Consider the following 21,292-nt stretch of genomic DNA (forward strand, 5'->3'; position numbering starts at 1 on the left):
TTTGAAAAAAAAAATGTCCCTGTCCTGATCTCTCACTGGTAGAATGTCTTCCAATAACAAACTGACTAGTTACATTTCAACTTATAGACTTATGACTTATGACATGTGATAAATCAATCACCTGGACTGAACAGTAAACAAAACACTCAAACAAATTATGCAACCATAAATATAGATGGTAGCTACAACAGTGGGCTGTCAAATTAAAACTCTAATTTCTATTATTCATCAAATTTAAAATAAAAATCCATTTTGAATGCAAAAACGGTGCATTTGAATTTTAGGTGTGCGTCAGGCAGCTTTATCAGTGGCGCACGAGAAGCGATGATGAAATAAGAGTCATTGTTGTGTCTGAATGGTTTTGTTAGCGTATCATTTGAACCCACTTGATGCGCCGCTGCTGCGTTGTTCATTCAAAACACTGCAGAAATAGAGAAGCTCAATGCGGAGAGGATCTTGGGTTACGTCAAAAGCACAACCAAGCCGTTCACACAGAAAGCATTTTCTGCGCTGCTTTTCCGTTGTTTTCTATGTAAACATGCGCTAGACGGACATCTTTGACCGTTGAATTCACATCTCGTACAAGAGAGACGCATGTTTAGAAAGCCATGTAAAGTTAAAAGAAGTTCAACTTTAAAAAAAACATGTGTCGAGACTGGGGTTTTTTTTCCATTCAACTGCATCTCATGTTTTTAAACACAAAAAGTACTCTGTGATCGGCACTTTGTATTAAACTATGCTTAAATACATTATGCTTTTGTTCAATTTATGAAATAATATTAGATTTATAAACGTTAGTTTAAAAGATATGCACTTTTTTTCCAGACAGTCATGTTATTTCATTGCTTTTTGAATAAACTTAATGCAGTGCATTCATATGTTTTGCCTAACCCTCAGAAGACAAGCCAAAAGCTTTTTTCCCCCTAACTGAAATTATGCCTTTTAAATTCAAATATTAGTAATATTTAAATAAAAAATTAGTTTTTTCAGCCATTTTGACAGCCCTACATTATCTGTGCACTCAAATATGCTGTAAATGTAGATTCTAGATACCCAAGGCCATCCCAATACAAAGTTCAAGTAAAGGACAAATAAAGTCTCTGTAACCTTTGACCCTTGTTTAGTGAAATTTAATGATAAACAAAACATTTCCTTCATGTTTCTGTGACTATGTGTCAGCTTCTGATCAGAACAACAGAAAAAAATCACATCATAAAACGTAATGACAAGTGCAATGAAAATCTCCAAAACAAGGAAATGTTCACGTTTTGAGAGATAAGTCATAATGCTATAAAATAAGCCAATAAATAAAAGAAATATGCATCTCCTTCATCCACTTAGCACTTGGTAAACAAACTCGTAAACCTATCACTTGAAAATAATCAGTCAAGAAATATCTGGCGGATAAAGTTCTGTTTGTTTATGCTGGTTTTCCCAAAACAAAATGAGGTAATCCGAGCAAGCCAGTCCGTCTAGTGCTACGTGTTAAGCTGAATGATTTCATTGACCCCTTATGTAAATGGAAACGTCTCCGCTGTAGGAAGTGGTCTTATTTTTCATGAAAGTCACATCATGTATTTTTTTCCATCAGCAATTCTGAGTCTGTTTACAACATCATTTTGCCGATTACACAGTTCTCCCACAGGCCTTATCTGGTCAAACTCGGTTTGATCAGCACCACATGTCTATGTAAACAGAGGACTTTCAATAGCTTTGGATTTCAAAGATAACACAAAAACACAGCATAAGCCGGAACGTGTTAAGACCTTCCTCGGCTGAGATATTTCCGGAAGGTGGAAGATGGCGAAATATTTCAGATTTACGAACGCAAAGACTCTTCCTGCCAGGAAGCCACAATGAGTATCTGAAGATCTTCTGGTTCACAGAAGAAAGTTTGATAATAAATACATGAAGGGCAAAGAAAATCCACTTAAGTAAATCCAACAAGCACTTAATTCTTCTGTGGAAGTAATTGTATATTATTTTACTGATGTGTAACTTGTGAATGGAGGTTGTAATTTACTACAGTTCTAGAAGTAGAAAGTTTTATATATCATATGAAGTAGCTTAACAATCAGATTTTGTGTACAATTTTACAAATTAATATCTAGCAAACTCAAATGAATCACACTTTATATATAAATAAACACAAGTGTATATTTGAAGTCTCTAAAACAGATATTGATACCTAAATAAAAAAAATTGTGCTGGTCAACGATTAATCGCATCCAAAATAAAAGTTTGTGTTTACATAATATGTGTGTGTGTGTGTACTGTGTAGAATTATTTTGTATATACTGTATAAATACACACACATGCATGTATATATTTAAAAAATATTTGCATGTATATACCGTATATATATTTATACATAATTTATATTATATATAAATATTTTGTATATAAATAACAAATTTTTCTTAAATATATGCATGCATGTGTGTGTATTTATATATACAAAATAATTCTACACAGTACACACACATATTATGTAAACACAAACTTTTATTTTGGATGCGATTAATCGTTGCCCAGCACTAAAAAAGAAATATATATATAATGTATCATGTTGGTGACTCTTACCTTCTTTTTTCTTGGTGTCGGAATAGGGTTGTCTGAACTTGATTCCTTTTCTCTTGAAGAATCTGTTATTTCAACTGGAGTGCATAGAGTGACCTGACAAAAAGACAGTGATTTGTCAAATGATCTCAACATAGAGCAGGGGTGTCCAATCCTGCTCCTGGAGGGCCACTGTCCCGCTCCAACCCCAATTAAACCCACCTGAACCAGCTAATCAAGGTGTTACCAGAAGCTTCCAGCCAGGTGTGTTGAGGCTGGAGCTAAACTCTGCCCGACAGTGGCCCTCCAGGAGATATAATCGATTACATCTAAAGGGCTTTTCACACTTGAAAAAGTTAACCCTGGGTCATCTTGCTTCACATTTCACACTGCTCATAATTTACCCGGGGTTGGCAATTAATCCTGGGAATTCATAAGCTGACGTTTCACACTGTACATTACTAAACCCTGGGTTAACATACTTATTTGTTGTCTCAGTATCATTGATTGGATGGACGCAGCACGCAACCTTTTTATGTAAAAGCTCTAGCATTGCGCATCCTCGTATTGCCGACTGTACTATCGAGTTAATCCTGAATGGACATTTCGGACTATAAAGGTAAGAATGAAACGGTCTCTTTATCACTCAAATTGTCGTGTTTTAGGTCAGCATTTGACATTTTTCACAGTGTGAAAAGCCATTAAAGTTAATAAAAACACAGGCATTTCAAAATAAGGGTGGGCGATATGGGCCAAAAAAATTATCACGATAATTTTATTGTATCAGTCGATATCGATAATTTTTTTTCTATAAAAAGTTTCTATGGCATTTGTATGAGAGTGCAAAAAATAAAGCATAATTTAATGAGAGAACTTAAAATTACACTACTGTTGAGATGATAATAATAATACTACAACGAATTCTACTTCTAATAACAATATGCAATGCACTAAGGATTGATGAGCTGCTGGGTTCATGAATATTAATCACGTTGTCCACGTTCGCTCAAACTTATTTGCTGATATCAAAACGGACAGAAATAGGTGAGCGGCAGCCAATGAGATTGCCGTTAGTGCATTAGTTTCTGCTTGCTCATAAAAGCTGAATAATTCCAAATGAACTATTTTTTACAGGAAAATGCAACAAATAACCGGTAATATCGTTTACATGTAGCACGTCGATTCTGCATGGTATGTAAGACTCTCTCGCTCTCTCTATGATTGTGTTAGAAACACTGAGCGCTCTCACAAAATCGGCGAGTTGTGCGCCTCACACTAGTGTTTACCGTGCGTCAAATTCACTGTGCATTCATTGGCATGAACTGAAATAGTGCGCTTTACGGATCGCTTGATGGAGAGCAAAACTCTCAAGCGCTCAGTCAGTGTTTGGCGAGTGAAAAAATATCTGTGTGTACCCCATCCAGGGGTGCGTTTCTCGAAAGCATCGTTAGCCAACTATGATCGCAATGTCCATTGAACTCTATTGGTGACGACGGAACTTGCGACCATAGTTGGCCAACGATGCTTTCAGGAAACGCACCCCTGATTGATGAGGTAGTTCCTCGTTCAGCGATTAACTCGGCCTCAGCTTCACGTTCGCCTTCCACTAGTTATTTTCGCGCTGCATGTGAGCTGCGAATGGGTCCCGAACAGAAATACATCATCAACTAGGATTTATCGTTATTATCGCGGGAAGACTAATTCTTATCGTGAGGAGAATTGTTACCGGTATATCGCAAACGATAAGATATCGCCCATCCCTATTTCAAAATCAGTAAAACTGTATAAAATACGAGGCAGTTTAACATTATCGCTCAAAAGTTTGGGGTCAGTAAGATTTTTTTTTTTTTTGGAAGAAATTAATACTTTTATTCTGCAAGGTTCAATTGATCAAAAGTGACATTTCTAATGTAACAAAAAAATATATATTTCAAATAAATGCTGTTTTTTTTTACTTTCTATTCAAAAAATCCTGCAAAAAATGTATCTCAGTTTCCACAAAAATATTAAGCAGCACAACTGTTTTCAAAATTGATAATAACAAATGTTTAATGAGCAGCAAATCAGAATCTTAGAATAATTTCTGAAGGATCATGTGAAAGACTGGTGTGAAAATTCAGTTTTGATCGCAGGGTTAAATTACATACAATATGATATAAACTTTTTTTTATTTGTAATAATAATAATAATAATAATTCACAAATTACACTTTTTACTGTATTTTTTATCAAATAAATGCAGCCTTGGTGAGCAAAAGAGATTTTTAAATGATAGTTTACTAAAAGCCAGAGGGCAAGTAGTTTTTGTTTTTACAAGTACCACCTCAATATAAGCTTTTTCAATATACAGAAACAATATTATTGTTTTCAAAACATCATGCCAGTCATTTAAGAGGGTCACGGTTCACACTGCGTCATAGAGAGAGCGCACACAAACATGAGATCCAGCCCGTCTCCAGCAGACACACAAACACTACACAGTGCGTTTCTGAGCACGTACGCACGGCTGCAGTCATACGCAACTGACATAATTCAATTGAGAGGGAAATTAAATTCACAGAAAACAGAACTCTCATTCTGTGTTCATATGAACTCAATTACAAGATGCCTGTTTTTGCAGTTTTATCAAGAGAGCAAACACACATCTGACTGAATGACTTTATATATTTATTGATTTAGGGTTTAAGATGTGAACTTGGCACAAGCTACTGTAGATATATTCCTCATCTTTCATTCAATGTTGTTCCTCAGGGCATAAGCAAACATCCTGTAGTCCACAAAAACACCTTGTGTGTTATATACTCAGGGGTGTAACTTTAGCACCAATCGGAAAGACAAATACATGTAACGTCGGGGCCTTTAACGGGAATAAAGGTCACAAGAATTCGATCCAAAGTCAACATGATATGAATATCAAGAGTTTTAGTATCCCGGACGAGCCCCCGATTTTATGTCCCATCCCCTTCTATGGTAATCATCTTGATGTGCTGTTAAAGAAAAAGTAACCCAAATGACTGCATTACTCGGCTTAAAAAAATAGCCTTTGACTGACTTAAGATCTGCATCATTTGGATTAAACTGAAAGCTGAGTCTTGTGATTGTACCTTTCACCTCAGGGTGAGTAGTGTTATTGGATTGCTGGTGTTTCTGAGTTGCTACGTCACTGGATTTTAACAGGGTTTGACACTATAAGTGCATATGACTATGGAAACATACCCGCACGGACTCAGTGTACCGTAGCAGGTTGCATATACAGGCATACACTCTCTGCAAATACACACACATACTATCAGCCGTACCTTCATCTTCTTGACACGTGGAGTGTGTGCCTTCGGAGCAGGACTGTAAGGTGACATGTCTGTGTTTTCGGTGTTTGTGTTGGCCTCCTAGGAACAAAACAATACACAGGGATTCACATGAGTCCACATGTACCCACTGACCACAGCGATGAAGCATCAGTGCACATGACAGCTCTGCACTTCAGAAGAAATTGCTTTCATGTGACAATTGAAACTGAAGTGCAAATGCAGAAAAGCAAACATTGTTGATGGTGGCATAAGAGAGATAAGAGAGTGCGATGACGTCTTGAAGTTTTGGCGAGTTTTTAGTGCAGCCGGCAACAAAGCAAGGTCAGGGAGACACACGTGCTGTGCATGTGACAACCAGGAGAAAGCAGGAGAGAGCGGCATGTTTAGGGGTGTGCGAGTGCGATGGTCTCAGTTGGTCTGCACTACTGAAGGCATTTGACATACTGAGCCATGTCTTAACAAAATTCAGATGTTAGTTTATCAACTACCTAAATGAAGAGGGGAGAATGGGATGGGGAAATGTTGCAAGCCAAATTCAAACTTGTATCGCTTACATGAGTATTATGACTTAATGTTTAGAAACAGTGTTGTTATTCTTAACTTAAACTAAAAATACAAAAAACAATGTTTAATTAAATCAATTAAATGTTAACAGAAATAAAATAGAATATAAAATAATTAAACATCAGTTATTTACGAAGGCAAAATTTCTAACTTTCTAATGTAAGTACTACAATTACTAAAACTGAAATAAAATTATACAGACAAACAAAACAAAAAACAATAAATAGGACTAAAACACATCAAAAGGCAACATTTCTAACTTTCGTTTGAAGTTGAAGTACTAAAACTGAAACTGATATTAATTATACAGACAAAAAAACAATAAAAATGACAAAAAAAACCAACAAATTTACTAAAACAACTAAAATTGAAATTCAAAAGGAAAATATAAAAAAAATGAATTCAAAATATTAATAAATGTTAAGACAGTATAGTTATGATACGACAATAACACTGATTTCGACCCCAATTTTAGTTTCTTTGAATTTACTAATATTATATGCATTAAAGAGTATTCTGTTCCCTTGCACTGCACATTTATAATTATTACTCTTAAAACAAATTCTAACACATATTAGATGATTGCCAACCAAAGGCAAGTGAAGTGTCAGTTTACTGGGAGTTAATGCGTTATGTCAACACTCACTTTGACCATGAGGATGTTTGAAGGTTCCTCTTCAATCGGCCTTCTCTCCACCACAGACTCAAAGATGGCGCTGTACTTCTGGATCAGCTTGGCCATAATGCTATTACAGATATTCTGTTCCCGTATACCATCAAAACCAGGTGATACACTGTCAGAAATAAATCATAAATAATGAATATAGCACAGTCAATCAAGCAATGTAAATTCTACAATTATATATACAGTAATATATTGAATTTTTTGCTTGATTTTAATATAGATTTTTTTTTAATAATTTTATATTGCTTCATATATAAATATATATGTATATATTACACACACACACACACACATATACATAAGATTAACAGTAGATTAAAATAAATAAATAAATAATATTATTCCCCTCGGTGTGTGGAGTCACATTGAGATACTATCCCATGATAGGGAATCATAAATCAAGTAAATGCTGCTTCTGTCTGGGGTCGCCGAGTGCTCGACTGACAGCTGTATTTGTGGTTTAATAATTCCTGACAAAAAGAACATGTTGTACACGGGTACACGCAGGAGAGGTATGTGGCTATAACAGGCAACAGTTTTGTCACTTCCACCTCACTGAGCCATGGTTACACACATCACATATCCACAAACGCTGAGGTGTCAGACACACATGCTGTGGTGACAGGGATTCCCTGAAACTGAGTGGCTGATATATTATTAGGGGTTGCGCTCATATTGCATTGGTTAGTCACTATACTGTAACAGGTACCATATAAAACCATATTTTATCAATTATTTCATTTAATTTCTTTAAAATCACATTACTTTATGTCAAGCTTACTTAAGAAAAACTACATTGAAAATATTGAACAGTGTTTGCTTGAAACTGAATATATCGTTTGAATATCTGTATGCTTTGCGTTGTAGGGGCAGATGGGAACTCAAATAATCTTGGGCTGTTATTTGTCAGAGCAATTCACTTGTGAATAATCAGCCTAAATGTTCCTGTGGCTGAAAATAACAACCAAAGAATTTATGACCATAGAAAGTATGTAAGTGCTATTTGTGTTAGCGCTGACATTGAATAAAGAATTCCACCTGGACTTTGGCCCCCTCTGTTGGAGTCGAAAGCCAGGATATAGCTAGACATAAGATTTGCATAAAACGTGCTTTATTATGGATACAATGATAATTACATCAAGATTTTAGGTTAAAATTTATAGGAATGTTCCCATCACATTAGAGAAAAAATAATCTTGGTTTGGTAAATCACAATTATGGTATGCATGTATGGCATTATGGCATGAAACGTTAAAATTATGTGATGGTCATGTAAAGCAAGTCATAATTATGACATAAGTGAATTTTTTGTCATAATTTCAACTTATTATCATAAGAAAAACATCATGCTTTGGTAAATCATAATTATGTTGCAAAAATGGGCAGCTATATTTCTTTATACACACACACACACGCATTATATATATTTTTATACCTGTATATATATATATATATATATATATATATATATATATATATATATATATATATATATTAATTCTGACCACGACTGTATATATAAAAGTTTTTCATATATTTTTAGATTGCAATGCTTTGGCATTAAATCTCCAAAATAATGTAGAAACAACAAAGACTGTAGGGCCTATATTTAAAATATTTGTTTAATGGCATCTTTTTAGTAAGCACTATGAATGAACGCCTGCATCAATGATCCTAATGTCTCTATTACGTGGATTTCTTTCTCTCAATTTTAGCCATTAATTATAGCCATTCAACATCACAGTATAATTGAAAGCTATCATTTTTAACATATAATAGGCTTAAACAAAATAACGACTTTTAATTTAAGTGAACTTAAAACAATCTTCACATAAACCTGTCAGGGCTCAACATTAAGAGTTGTTTTTTCTACTGGCCCAGTCAGACCGGTTTAGATTTTTACCTGCTCAGCTAAAATGCACAAAAAAAGTTCTTTTCGTTGTTTTTGACCCATGTAACCATGTAAACAAAACTTTTCAGGTAGGACTAACGGGTAAATATAGAGATATTGAATCATTTCTGTATCTGTGCAGTCTTCACTGCATAAATTATAAATTGAATATAGATGAGTCCTTATTCAGTCAAGAGCAGTGAGTGATGTCTTTTTCTTTTGTTCTTTGATTATCCTTAATGACAGCGGGTTTATTAGGCTGCTGTCACTTTAAGTGCTAACTCTTTACATTCATTTATGACTTACACTTTCATGCTTATGAGGATACTCGCCAATAACGGGCTTTTCAACATAATTTTGTGTGTTTTTGTCCATTCACGCACGAAAGATAACTCAATGCGGCACTGGCGCGCTGTTAGAAGCGGCTTTCTTTGCGCGTTTTGGGTGTTTGTTCACAGAGAGCCGATTGACAGACAGCATGCCAGTTCTTTTTTGTGTCTAATCGTACTTGAATAGTTTAATAGCACTTGAATGAATGTTAGTGTCATCATATAATGAAACATTAGCCAAAGGATGCCAGGAAAAAACGGATGCTATGCTAATTGCATTAAATATTTATATTGCATGCGTTAACACATTCATTTTGACAGCCCTAATATATATATGTGAGCAAAATCATTAATCACAGCAGAGCATTTAAACTATGCACTGGTATGTGGGGTTGGTCAAGGTTTATGTGAAGTGTAAGTGCTGATCACTCCATAATACAGCCAATGAGAAGCAAGACTGAGAACATGACACCCATATTACATAACATGCAGCTATTGACATTGGGCAGTCGAGACATGATTCACATAGCTTGCGGATACATGCACAAAGAGCTAAAATTATTCTGATTATTTCAGGGAAAAGCATTTACAGCTTTCAGAAATTAACCTGTGCTACAAAACTAAATTGCAGTAAAAGTGAACTTATTTGTAACTTGACTTGATCAGTTGATATAATTGATGAAAGTGAAAAATATTTAATTGGTTTGCTTGTGGTGAACTGTGTGACTGTGACTTACTGGAAGATGTTGGGCCCAAACACTGTGGCCAGGTTGGTCGCGGTCATGCGGTTATGAGCGTGTTCCTGTTCCACCTGGGACAGGAAGTGACATAGGTAATGCAGGAGACTGTAGTGGATCTCTGGCAGCTGATGTAGGAGCTCACACAGGTCCTTGTAATCCTCATCCGATTCTGACAGAACAACAGAAATATAATGAAGGGTTTAATATATTTAAAAAGGAAGATATTAATATAATTCAGATAAAAGAGATGTGTCCAGTAAAGCTAAAATCTGAATCTTCTGAGCATATATTGTAAATAATAATATTGCAAATGTAATACATGTTTTATTTTAGCTGATTTTCAAATAGAAACAGAGCTCCGGAACAGTGGTTGGGGAAAAGCTGGAAAACAGGAAGTGGCGACAAGTATTATTTGTGGTGCTTTTAAGGTGAATTGTAAATGTGGAAGTGAAAAAGCTGACTCAAAACTGCTCTGTAACAAATAGGGGAAGGGTGACAGGAAGAGAAAGGACCACGTCATGCTAAAGGAGACAGCTGGACAAAATTGCTGAAGTGTGACTGCTTCATAACCACTAAACAGAACCTCATTATGACCATAGGGCACTATTTGAGGGAACAGCCATTTGTAGTGGTGTCTGAAACCATAATGGGGGTTATCGTGTGCACTCATTCAATCCCACAATGCACCGCAATAACGAGTGTTATGATGGCGCCCGCAGCTGAATCATTCATCCATCCATCCATTTTGGTCCAAAAACCGCTGGTCCAACGTGGGTACAGCGTAATATCATACAGGTATAAATAATTCCTTTTTACTTGGTTATTAAAATGTTTAATTAAAGTTTATACATGCTAGTTTCCATGACAGAGTTCAAGATTTTTCATTTACTGGAGCTGCCAGTTTGCTAAGTTTCAAATAATTATTAAACGTTAAGCAGAAACTATGCAAAAGCAGCAGCCCTTCCGGCACTCAGTGTCCGAATTCACTCACTCACTTCAAGTAAACTGTATTAGTGGAGTGATGTAGGGAATAGTGAATGAGGGTATGGGGGTGATTTAGAACAAGGGGCAAAAGCTAAGCTGCAATTCTTTTAGCAATAATTTTTAGCAATAATTTAACATTTCATTTGCACAAATATCTCAATATATTAAAAGCTGTTAATGTTAGATTTTGGGGGGTAAAATATAAACAAATTGAAAAAAAAATATTTTAATAAATTAATATTTATAACAAATGATTAATTTTTTTTATGTTCTCGGTTTTTCAAATCAAATCCAAGATTTCATGTGTGTAACTCTACTGTCTCTGCGTGAATACATAACATTTCCAAAACAAATATGTCTTTATTAATCCTTGTTTTCTGGCACCCAAAATGCACCATCTGCGCAGGATATATAGTGTTTCACACACATGCCACAAAAAGAGTTAGATTGGGACACCAACAGAGAGGGAGAGAGAAAAAAACTGCAGCAAACAAGTATGTCAAAAATACAGTTCACATAATACCTTCAGGAATTTTTTTGTGCCATCTTTATTATGAAATGGAGGCGTTTACAGTATCAGTGCACTGCTGATCTCTGACACAAGACCACATTAATTAAGCAAAGTCTCCTCTCTGTACGTCGTAGAGGTCGGTGAAGGATGAGACAGTTGCAAATAAAAAAATTAAAAAAATTCTGATAATGGATCCACTGGATGTGAGCCAGTAAAACAATGCTGTTTATTAAAGCTCTGTCTAATCTTTTACACCAGTCAGAAGCCAAAATCCCTCCTAGAGCTCTTCAAACAGTGTGAAAAGACATAAAGCGAGATTTAGAGCACTTACCATTATACAGTTTAGATTAAACTTCTACTACTGTAGAAAACCTTAAGACCGCTCTGCTCAGTCACGGGCCTGAAGATGACTCATGTGCTTAAGATAGAAGCATAACCTTCACCCAAATCATTTCATTCGATAAACAGCTAACCGTTATGACTGGCACTAAACCGCTGACCTACTTTGCCATTATGAATTAAATAAATTGTATATATGTAAATAATATTGTATAACATATAAACATTAAAAAAACGTACACATGGGATGAGGATGTACAATGGTGAGAATTCAATTATTTCCTAATGTGTGGGGTTTAATATGAAGCCCTGGCCTAAGGGGACATGGTCAAATACTTTGATATGCATTTAAAAAATATGAAATGGGAGGGTGAATTATATTTTAATCCTTTTCCATTCATCCACTAAAGTAATGCGTTAGATTTATCGATTAAAGTAATGTATTGCTTATCCTCCCACCTCATGTTATTTCCACTTAGTGCTGTCAAATCGATTAATTGCGATTAATCGCGATTAATCACATCTAACATAAAAGTTTGTAGATATTTAATGTGTGTGCATGTGTGTGTGTGTGTGTGTGTGTGTGTGTGTGTGTGTATATATATATATATACAGAATATATTTACACAGTGTATATTTACAAGCTTTTATGTTAGATGCGATTAATCGATTTGACAGCACTATTTCCAACGTTTTGAGCTAGAACACAAAAGTTCTGTGAGCGAAACCAAAATCATTGAAATATAATTTTCCTCCTATATTTGTTTAAATAATAGATTATTGAATTAGCAACGCCGTTTCAGTTTTTCCTACGTTTAATTCATCGTGTTACTTGCCATTTCTTTGAAATTGTTTGCCAGCAGGTTTTGAGTGAAAGTTGTTTCTACACCGTTTTGTTTGTTTGTTTTTTTTACAACCTACAATAGTTTGGTTCCCAACACAGATGTTTAAGCACTATACCACACCACCCATGAATGAAGACTACAGGTGACTCACCCTGGTGCAGCTGAATGAGAGGATTGTGGATGGAGGGATGGATGAGACCTTCAGGTAGATCCCTCAAAAACTGCTTCAGTAAACTGGCGACAGCAAAAGTGTCTGCTTCCTGATGAAGATCCACCTCTTCTCCACCATCAAACCTCTGCCGCAGGTTATCCACTGTCCGAACGCTGCCGTTCACTCTGAACAGACCCTCCTGACGAAGACCTGACAGATTGTGGCATCATAAGAGAGACGCAAAGTTAAGTTTAGTTAAAACTAACATTTTAGGGTTTCAACAGCAAGTAATAGACAAAAGTGTGCCACTCTTAGCTCAAATGCAGAGCTAATATTGATAAATACGGAAAGAGTCCAAGTTCAAGTAAAACACTTGTTCAAATGTAGTCACAGCAACACACCATGTTTTCTCAAAGGCCCAGTGCAGTGATTAGTTGATCTGAAAGGGCACAGCACCACCAGGTGGAGAACAAGCACAACTGCAGCTTCTAGGCTTCAGGTTTATAATACGATAATGAATTTTTATCTTTTAGTAATGAAAATGTATTTGGTTTATGGATAAAATTCTAATTCAAGCAATGGAGTGTTAATAAGAAGCGAGAAAATATTCAGATTCATTGGTCTGGCACTAGTTTATGTTGCCCACTCACCCATTTGAATAACATTTTTATCATACATATTTGAACAGTGTTATTAAATATAACAGTATTGTTCTCTATTTCAACCTTGCAGTTTTGTCATGTTTTTGATATGTCATGTCTGATGTCATAAATCATTTGCATCATACAAATGCATTTGTGTTTGGAACTTTAAAAATGTGCTCGTTAACTTTTGTTTTCAAATAAACAATACAAAAGGCACTCTGAAATATCACGAAAATATAATTTATAATAATAAATGTTATTCGTTTTCCAAAAGTGATATAATATGGTAAAAAATCAGATGTTGTTACTTTGCTTTTACATTTGGGTTGACCTTGATCCGGTACCCAATTACCTCATTGTCACAGCTTGGTCTTGTTGGCTAAAGGATTGGAGCTGTTCACTAAAGCAGTAAAAGCTGAGACTTTATGTTCTTAGACAACATGTGAACTGGCAGGAAGAAAAAATAGACTCCTTGCCAGTTCACATTCACTGCAGCCAATATGGGCAAAAGTGCACTAATTATACCCACAGTATTCGTAAAGAAACAAACAATTTTTTTTTTTTAAATAGCACAAAAATGTTTTTAAAGGAACACGCAACACGCCGACTTTTTGGGACTTTAGCTTTTTCACCGTATCCCCCAAAGTTAGATAATTCCATACATACCCTGGGAACTATATTCTCAGAAGGCGAAGCACTGCTACTTGGGCGGAGTGATTTGCTCGCAGCACCTGAGAAGCCCCGTGGTGAGGAGCAGAGAGTTCGCTCAGAGTTGGAGTAAATTACTAGCAGTGCTTCGCCTTCTGAGAATATAGTTCCCAGTAACGGTTAGAAGATGGCTGTGTCTCATGTGACCTTGTTATTTGTACACGCTGTGACTATACAAATCACAACATGTAAATGGGAAAATCTTGGCGTTATTTTGTCACTTATTGGGAGCATTATGCTAGCTGGAGCTGTTTACCTCCAGTCTTTGTGCTAAGCCTGGCTAGCGGTGGGTGCGTCAGACAGAGTTACGGAGATAAAATGTGGACTTACCTAACTCTGGGGATATGGTGAATAAACTTAAGTCCCAAAAAGTCAGCGTGTTCCTTTAAAGGTACACTAACTTTTGGCCCTCTTGCGGTTAAAGAAAACAAAACTGCATACATTTAGCAGTGGCTGTGCTTCGGCTCTGCGTGACTGTGCGGATGAAAATGACCCTTCACAATAGATAGGCCTACTGTTTACAATTAAGTCTGTTAGAGCTACATATGGTAATTTATCTGTTCAATAAAATACCCCACTCACATGTTGAGTAATAATAACGCCTTCATCTCAACATTTCAAATCCATCAGTTCTCGCCATCTCCGAAAAGCCAAGCCAATGTTGAATCTGGTTTTATTAAGAGTTCTGTCGCGTTCGCTTTTTGCCAGCGGACTCTCCTCTATTTGGCGGGTTTTTTTTTTTTTTACGGCTGATTCCCCGGAGGTTCTAGATTTAGCTGTTCTATCTCAACCTTTCCAGCTGGTGACAACTAACTAACCAACCGGAGCAATTTTTATCTATTTACGGCGAGTGACATATGTACGCAATTTCCCGCGAAAACCATCCCGTCAAGTCTAAAATGTAAACATAATAGGCTTACCATAGTGAATAAAGGTTAGACAAAAACATGTTGTAGAAGAAGGATTGATGGTGTATTTACTCATTATTTTGTTAATTTTGAGCAATAAAAAAAGTAATAAAGTGCACCTTTAAAAGATGTCTCACACTTTTAACTTTAGCTAAATTATTTTAAATAACATTTCCTAATAAAAAAAAAAAACGTACACATTTTCTATGACCTCAAATCAATTGAGATATCATGACTATGTAAAATATTTGTACCTTTAAAAATGCATGCCACCACAGTATAAGGCAATTGATATTATAAAACAAAAACAAAAGTCTTGAAAAAGACCCTTTGTTGGCCTAAAATGTAGACATCTAAATTAACCTCTGATCATGTAATATGAATTGATGATTAAAAATATATATTTTATGTTAACAACCCATTTTATGTAGCAAGAGAAAAATATAAACAGGTCTAAACATACTTTTTTTTTTTTTTTTTTTACTTGTGTCTTAAAAACTGTGTATATAATATAATACATTTTAATATAATATATAATGCAATGCTTGGAATCATTCCCATTAAATTTAAGAGGGCAAAATAAAGTATTCTGCTATTTGTTACTTTAGAACCCATTGCACCTCTGAAAACAATTATAATGTATATATATAATATAATATAAATTGCCAAGTAACGCTTAGGCCTATATCAGACACCTGATTATTTATTTGTAAGAATGCAGGCTATGACATGTTATTAGTTGCTTAAAGCATTACAATTGCTCACCAAAGAAAAACTCAGGTTACTTTTAATTCTTTATCATTGTCCCCAGATCAGATTTCTTTACACCAACACCTTAGAAAACCATGACACTTACCATGCTTTTCCAGATACTCCACCATACACCGGACCACCACAGGAACTCCGTCCTTGACAAGTCCCAAATCGCTCAACTTCACCAAGGACACGCCGAAGATCTTCCTTCCCCCAGCGCCGGTGGCCGGAGAGGGTTTAAGCATGGGCAACTGCACCATCCTCTTTACATCCTCCTTAATCTGAACCGCTGCCTTGTTGTGCTTTGAAAAGCAGAAGAGAGAGGAGCAGTCAACCACATCCACTGTTCTGACTGTCTGCATCATTAAGACCCCTATAGTCCATATATCAGCCTTTATACCCGAGACTTCCCACTGCCAGTGTAGCTGGATCTGTCACTGGCAGGAAACAGGAGGAAGGGAGGTCAGTGTGTGTGTGTGTGTGTGTGTGTGTGTGTGTGTGTGTGTGTGTGTGTGTGTGTGTGTGTGTGTGTGTGTGTGTGTGTGTGTGTGTGTGTGTGTGTGTGTGTGTCTACGTAAGCAGGGGTTGCCATGCACCTGTTACCAGGTGAGAGGAAACACACACAGACTCAAGCTGACAGCTGACAATATATCAAACTCAGCTGTGGCCAGAGAACAGGGGTTGTTATGCTCCAGAGGAGGAACACTTTGAATGTTATGCATTCAGGAAGTTTGGTGAGACAATAAAAGGTCAAAACATTTATAAGGTACAGTAATAAACCTGTATATATATATATATATAGAGAGAGAGAGAGAGAGAGAGAGAGAGAGAGAGAGAGAGAGAGAGAGAGAGAGAGAGAGAGAGAGAGAGAGAGAGAGAAAATTACATATAAAGAATTTTAATTTATATATATTCTAAATATTTATATTAAAATTATATTTTAACTTATTTATTTATATAAAATAACACGCACACACACACACACACACACACATATATATATATATATATATATATATATACATACATAATACATATATACATACTGTACATATTTATAATACTATTAATCAAAATTGTATAAATAAATATAAAACAATTTTTTATATATATATATATATATATATATATATATATATAGAGAGAGAGAGAGAGAGAGAAATTTAAATGTATTTATATTATAAATATTTATATATAGAGAGAGAGAATTTTAACTTATTTAAATGATTGATAAATATATATATATATATATATATATATATATATATATATATATATATTAAAATCATACACAGATATATTATTTATAACAAATTACATTAATCAAAAATTCAAAATGAAATAAATAAATAAAAATAAGATATATATATTTGCAATTTATTTATATTATAATTATATATAGAGAGAGACTTGTTACTTGTTTATTTCTATACTACCGGTATATAATTTATTTATATTTATCTATATAATTTATACTTTGTATTTATATTATATGAAATATATATTTATATTATGTGTGTGTGTGCGCGTGCGTGTGTTTAATATATAATTAATATCTATAATATTATAATTAATCTATAATATATATTAATAAACTTAATATCTACTTTCTTAATCATTTAAAAGGCATTCACATATTTTTATGGTTACCACAACATCTATATTGACAAGTGATATGGTGGCTAATAGCAAGTTATGTACAGTAGCAGAAATTATTGTTACCATGGTCTTCAAGGGTTGCTTATATTGCTGTGAAAAAAGCACTCTTAAGCCAAAGAAAGGAGACCATGCAGCTAGATCATCTGAAGACCAGCAAACCATTTTAAGCTAAGATATTTTTCAGCAGGGCTATGTGTAAATATAATCTTTCTGCATCAACTTTTAAAATGCAATTATGAAGTATCCAGTTGCATCATGGAAGAGAGTTTACAGACACTGACTTAACAAAAAGCATTCTTGAGTCACAAACTTACAGATACAATGCATCCTGAATAAAAGAGCAACAGAATTATCGTATTCAGAGGTTATCAGCAGTCCTTCAATAAAGGAGAAGGTTGCTGCTCGTTCTGTGCTCTTCAGCCTATCGTGAGCATCTTCTAATTGGGTGTTCTGTACCAAATGTCCTTTTTCAGCAAAGCGTGACCCACGCTCCATTGTGAGCACACGTGTTTATCTTATGCTCAAATGAATAATCAGCTCAAATACCAATTATTTCTGTTTCAACAGTATGGGACCTTATACAGGATAAGTGCATGTATCTTTCAGGAGCAGAATCAGAGGGGACTATATATATATATATATATATATATATATATATATATATATATATATATATATATAACAGCAAAATACTAATATAGTAAAATATACAGTACAGTATAAAAATCATTGTGTATATGGAAAGTCGCAATAAAACATGAAAACACAACTTGTGTGTGTATACATGATATTTTTGTATGTGTGTATATATATATATATATATATATATATTGAACAGTACATATTTAATCTAGTTAGCGTGAAAGCCCTATATCTCAGTATGCTTCCTAAAGTCCCTGAATTTGGCATTAAGAACATAAGCTCGTCTGAGCTACTCATGAGAGACCAACAAGAACAGATGTCCATGAAGTCACCCCTAACCCTCACAACACTTCATACTGCATGTGAAAGGGCCACACATGTGTTAACATACAGTCATGCTATTCACAGTCAATGAGAGAAATAAAAGAAGTCTGTGCTGCAAGTTTCCATTACAGGTTTAGACAATGTCCTTATTACTTAATGACGCCCCCCTGCTTTGACTCTTAGGGGAGGCCAATGGATCTTCAAACCCTCCCCCACAGTCTGATAAATACACCTCAGTAAGCCCCTCATATCACATGAGTTACTTCAACATAACATGTCTAACCTTGTCTACATCTAACTGAATAGTTAAGCTAGCTCAAAAACTAAACTGGTTCAATATCACAAACTCTGTTAGGTGAGAAGCGAGTCTCAGCATGTTCATTCATATCTCACACGCATGTGTGCACATATGCTGTGTGTGGTCCTGAGAGCGACTGGTTGTAGCAATGAACGCTAACAACAGCTGCAGAACATCCCTGCTATTATAAGGTAGAAGCTAGCATATAGTTTACAACACCGCCAGAACAAATGTGCAAAACTGTTCCTTCAGAAGTTCAACAGCTTGCCAACCAGGCAGTACCTTTAAAAGGACAACTTTGTGCCTTATCTACCCCTAAAGGTACATATGAGCACTTCAGAGTAGCAATATGTACCCTTATAGTCACAACTGTGGACCTTTTAGGTGTAAACAAGGTAAAAAGTTGTACCCAGTTCCCAGTAACAAGCTGTTGTACCCCTAAATGTACACATTTTGGATGTTGTTCTCAGTGTACTGCACCAAAGTAATGCTGATTTATATATAAAGTTTCACTGAAGTTGACAGAAGATGTTTTCATTTTCCAGGAGACATTGTGAGCAGATGGGAAGAAATGACCTCAGTCTAGCGGCTTTCACCCAGTTTAATAAGTCCAGGATCACAGCCAGCACTCATTCACACTGATGTAGCCTATGCAGAAACTCCTCAATGTGTAAACACAAACACACTCTTTCAAACTGGCTGCCTTATATGGAGTTGACCAGCATGTTTTTTTTGTACTTACACAGATGGTTATTGCTCCAGCCCCCATCTCCCTCTTCTTCCAGGAAGAGCCTGTGGTGAAACAGTATTAATTCCCCAAAATCCTTCTGCTTTCTTACAGTGGCCTCCTTAACATCCCATAACAAAGTCCACAGCTCATAATGTGTTGTTTAGTCCATCTTTGGACAGACTAAATGTATCGGAAAACTTCAGAGGCTAAGCAGAGGAGTCAGCCTCCCTTTCCTAAAAGCTCAGTGGAGTTTAGTGACTCCTCTCCAGTCTCCACACCAGATGAAATCTGAGCCCTGTGCTCCAATTGGCTGGTGTTGTGAGTCACATGACCAGTTGGCCCAAACCTTTGAAAGTCTCTCCACATGGGGCAAATGAACGGAAGCTGCATCAAAGACCAATTCACAACTTTTCTGTGTTGGTATGAGGGGTCTTTGTTGTCTGTTGTACACATTTTAAACTTAATTTAACTTAAACTTAATTGTCTTTCTTTGCATGTTTATGTTTTGATATTTTAGAATTTTGTCATTCATTTAAGTGAGAAATTCAAGATGGGCAAATTTGTATGCACTGGGTTTTGGGCTGAATAAAAAAAAAAGTTTGTGTGCAACAAGTACAAAGAGTGCTAGTCTTCAAAAGCTTCACTAATGGATGTGTGGGAATTATTAAGAGGCCAAAACATGTTAAATGTATATTTTTTGGATACATTAAGGTCACCACCCTTTGTCTAATAATTCCAGTTTAGAACCTTCTCTCAACCAGCTTCATGAGGTGCATCCTGGGATGTTTTTAAACTATTCATATGTATGCTGAACACTTGTTGGCTGCTTTTCCTTCGCTAACCGGTTTAATTCTCATCCATTTCAAAATGTATATTTGACCAAAATGCTGATTTCAATCATTTAGCCATTATGCCAAAGTATATGATCAAAGTATTTTTTTTGAAACAATTTACCCTCCATTATCCATGCATGGTTTATTATTTGCTGTTTTGTGAAGGAGAAAAAAATAAACAGTGCAAATCAGTACATGTCCTTCTATTCTAAATGTAAAACATTAAAATATAGCCTAGTTTTCATGATTGCAGAGGATTTTTGAAATACACGTTATAGCCATAAAATATATTTCATAAATTAATTCAATAAGATTTAGCAAGCTACATAGCACTCAATAAATGAAAATATTTAAAGAATAAATCTCGACACAATGAGCTACAGGTGAGTTTGTTTACTCTGAGTTTACATTTTGTCCTTACACATGGCTGCGTCCAGAATCGCATAGCCTACACGAGTAGGTACTTATTTTGAATAAGTTACTTCGCGACTGCTAAAAAAAAGTATGTTATATATTATGAGTGTGTGTAGTATAAACAGAGAATGGTTTAAATGTAATCTGAACGTAAGCTACTACATTCGCCATGTTGTCATGTGACCTACCAGCGTCAGTTGCGTCGCTTCACTGCCATTCCCAAATGCTCCATCGCTTGCACATTTCAGAATCTCGCAGGTCGTTTTTCTTACTCTTTTTAGAGTAGGCTACTGTGAATTCTGACACATCAGTAATTTCCTGCCGGTATTGAGATTCGAACCTGCAACTTTCATGTTACAAGTCTGACTCTCTAACCATTAGGCCTCGACTGCCCCATAGGTAAAACAAGAGATTGTTTTGTGTGAAATCAGGAGCAGGAACCATTATAAGGAAGTACAATATAAGAATTTAAAA

At 35.5% G+C, this 21,292-nt stretch overlaps 1 protein-coding gene across 6 annotated transcripts in view; it reads right to left on the bottom strand.

Moving 5' to 3' along the window:
* The window catches only part of fam13a (family with sequence similarity 13 member A), a 52,705-nt gene extending 32,888 nt beyond the window's left edge, over positions 1 to 19,817 (bottom strand). For 5 of the 6 annotated variants that reach the window (XM_082164205.1, XM_082164203.1, XM_082164201.1 and 2 more), the window contains exons 1-6: positions 16,022 to 16,295; positions 12,906 to 13,115; positions 10,073 to 10,244; positions 7,077 to 7,224; positions 5,858 to 5,944; positions 2,584 to 2,676 (exon numbers count right to left, since the gene is read on the bottom strand). In XM_082164205.1, the coding sequence (XP_082020331.1) occupies positions 2,584 to 2,676; positions 5,858 to 5,944; positions 7,077 to 7,224; positions 10,073 to 10,244; positions 12,906 to 13,115; positions 16,022 to 16,283 (972 nt within the window). In that variant the 5' untranslated portion in view covers positions 16,284 to 16,295. Of the gene's footprint in view, positions 1 to 2,583; positions 2,677 to 5,857; positions 5,945 to 7,076; positions 7,225 to 10,072; positions 10,245 to 12,905; positions 13,116 to 16,021; positions 16,296 to 19,583 lie in introns of those variants that run through there. The other variant, XM_082164202.1, reaches the window with a different exon arrangement.
* Between the last annotated feature and the right edge of the window lie 1,475 nt (positions 19,818 to 21,292).

The sequence above is a fragment of the Leuciscus leuciscus genome (genome assembly GCF_965113295.1).
Source record: "Leuciscus leuciscus genome assembly, chromosome: 3".
Classification (NCBI taxonomy): Eukaryota; Metazoa; Chordata; class Actinopteri; order Cypriniformes; family Leuciscidae; genus Leuciscus; species Leuciscus leuciscus.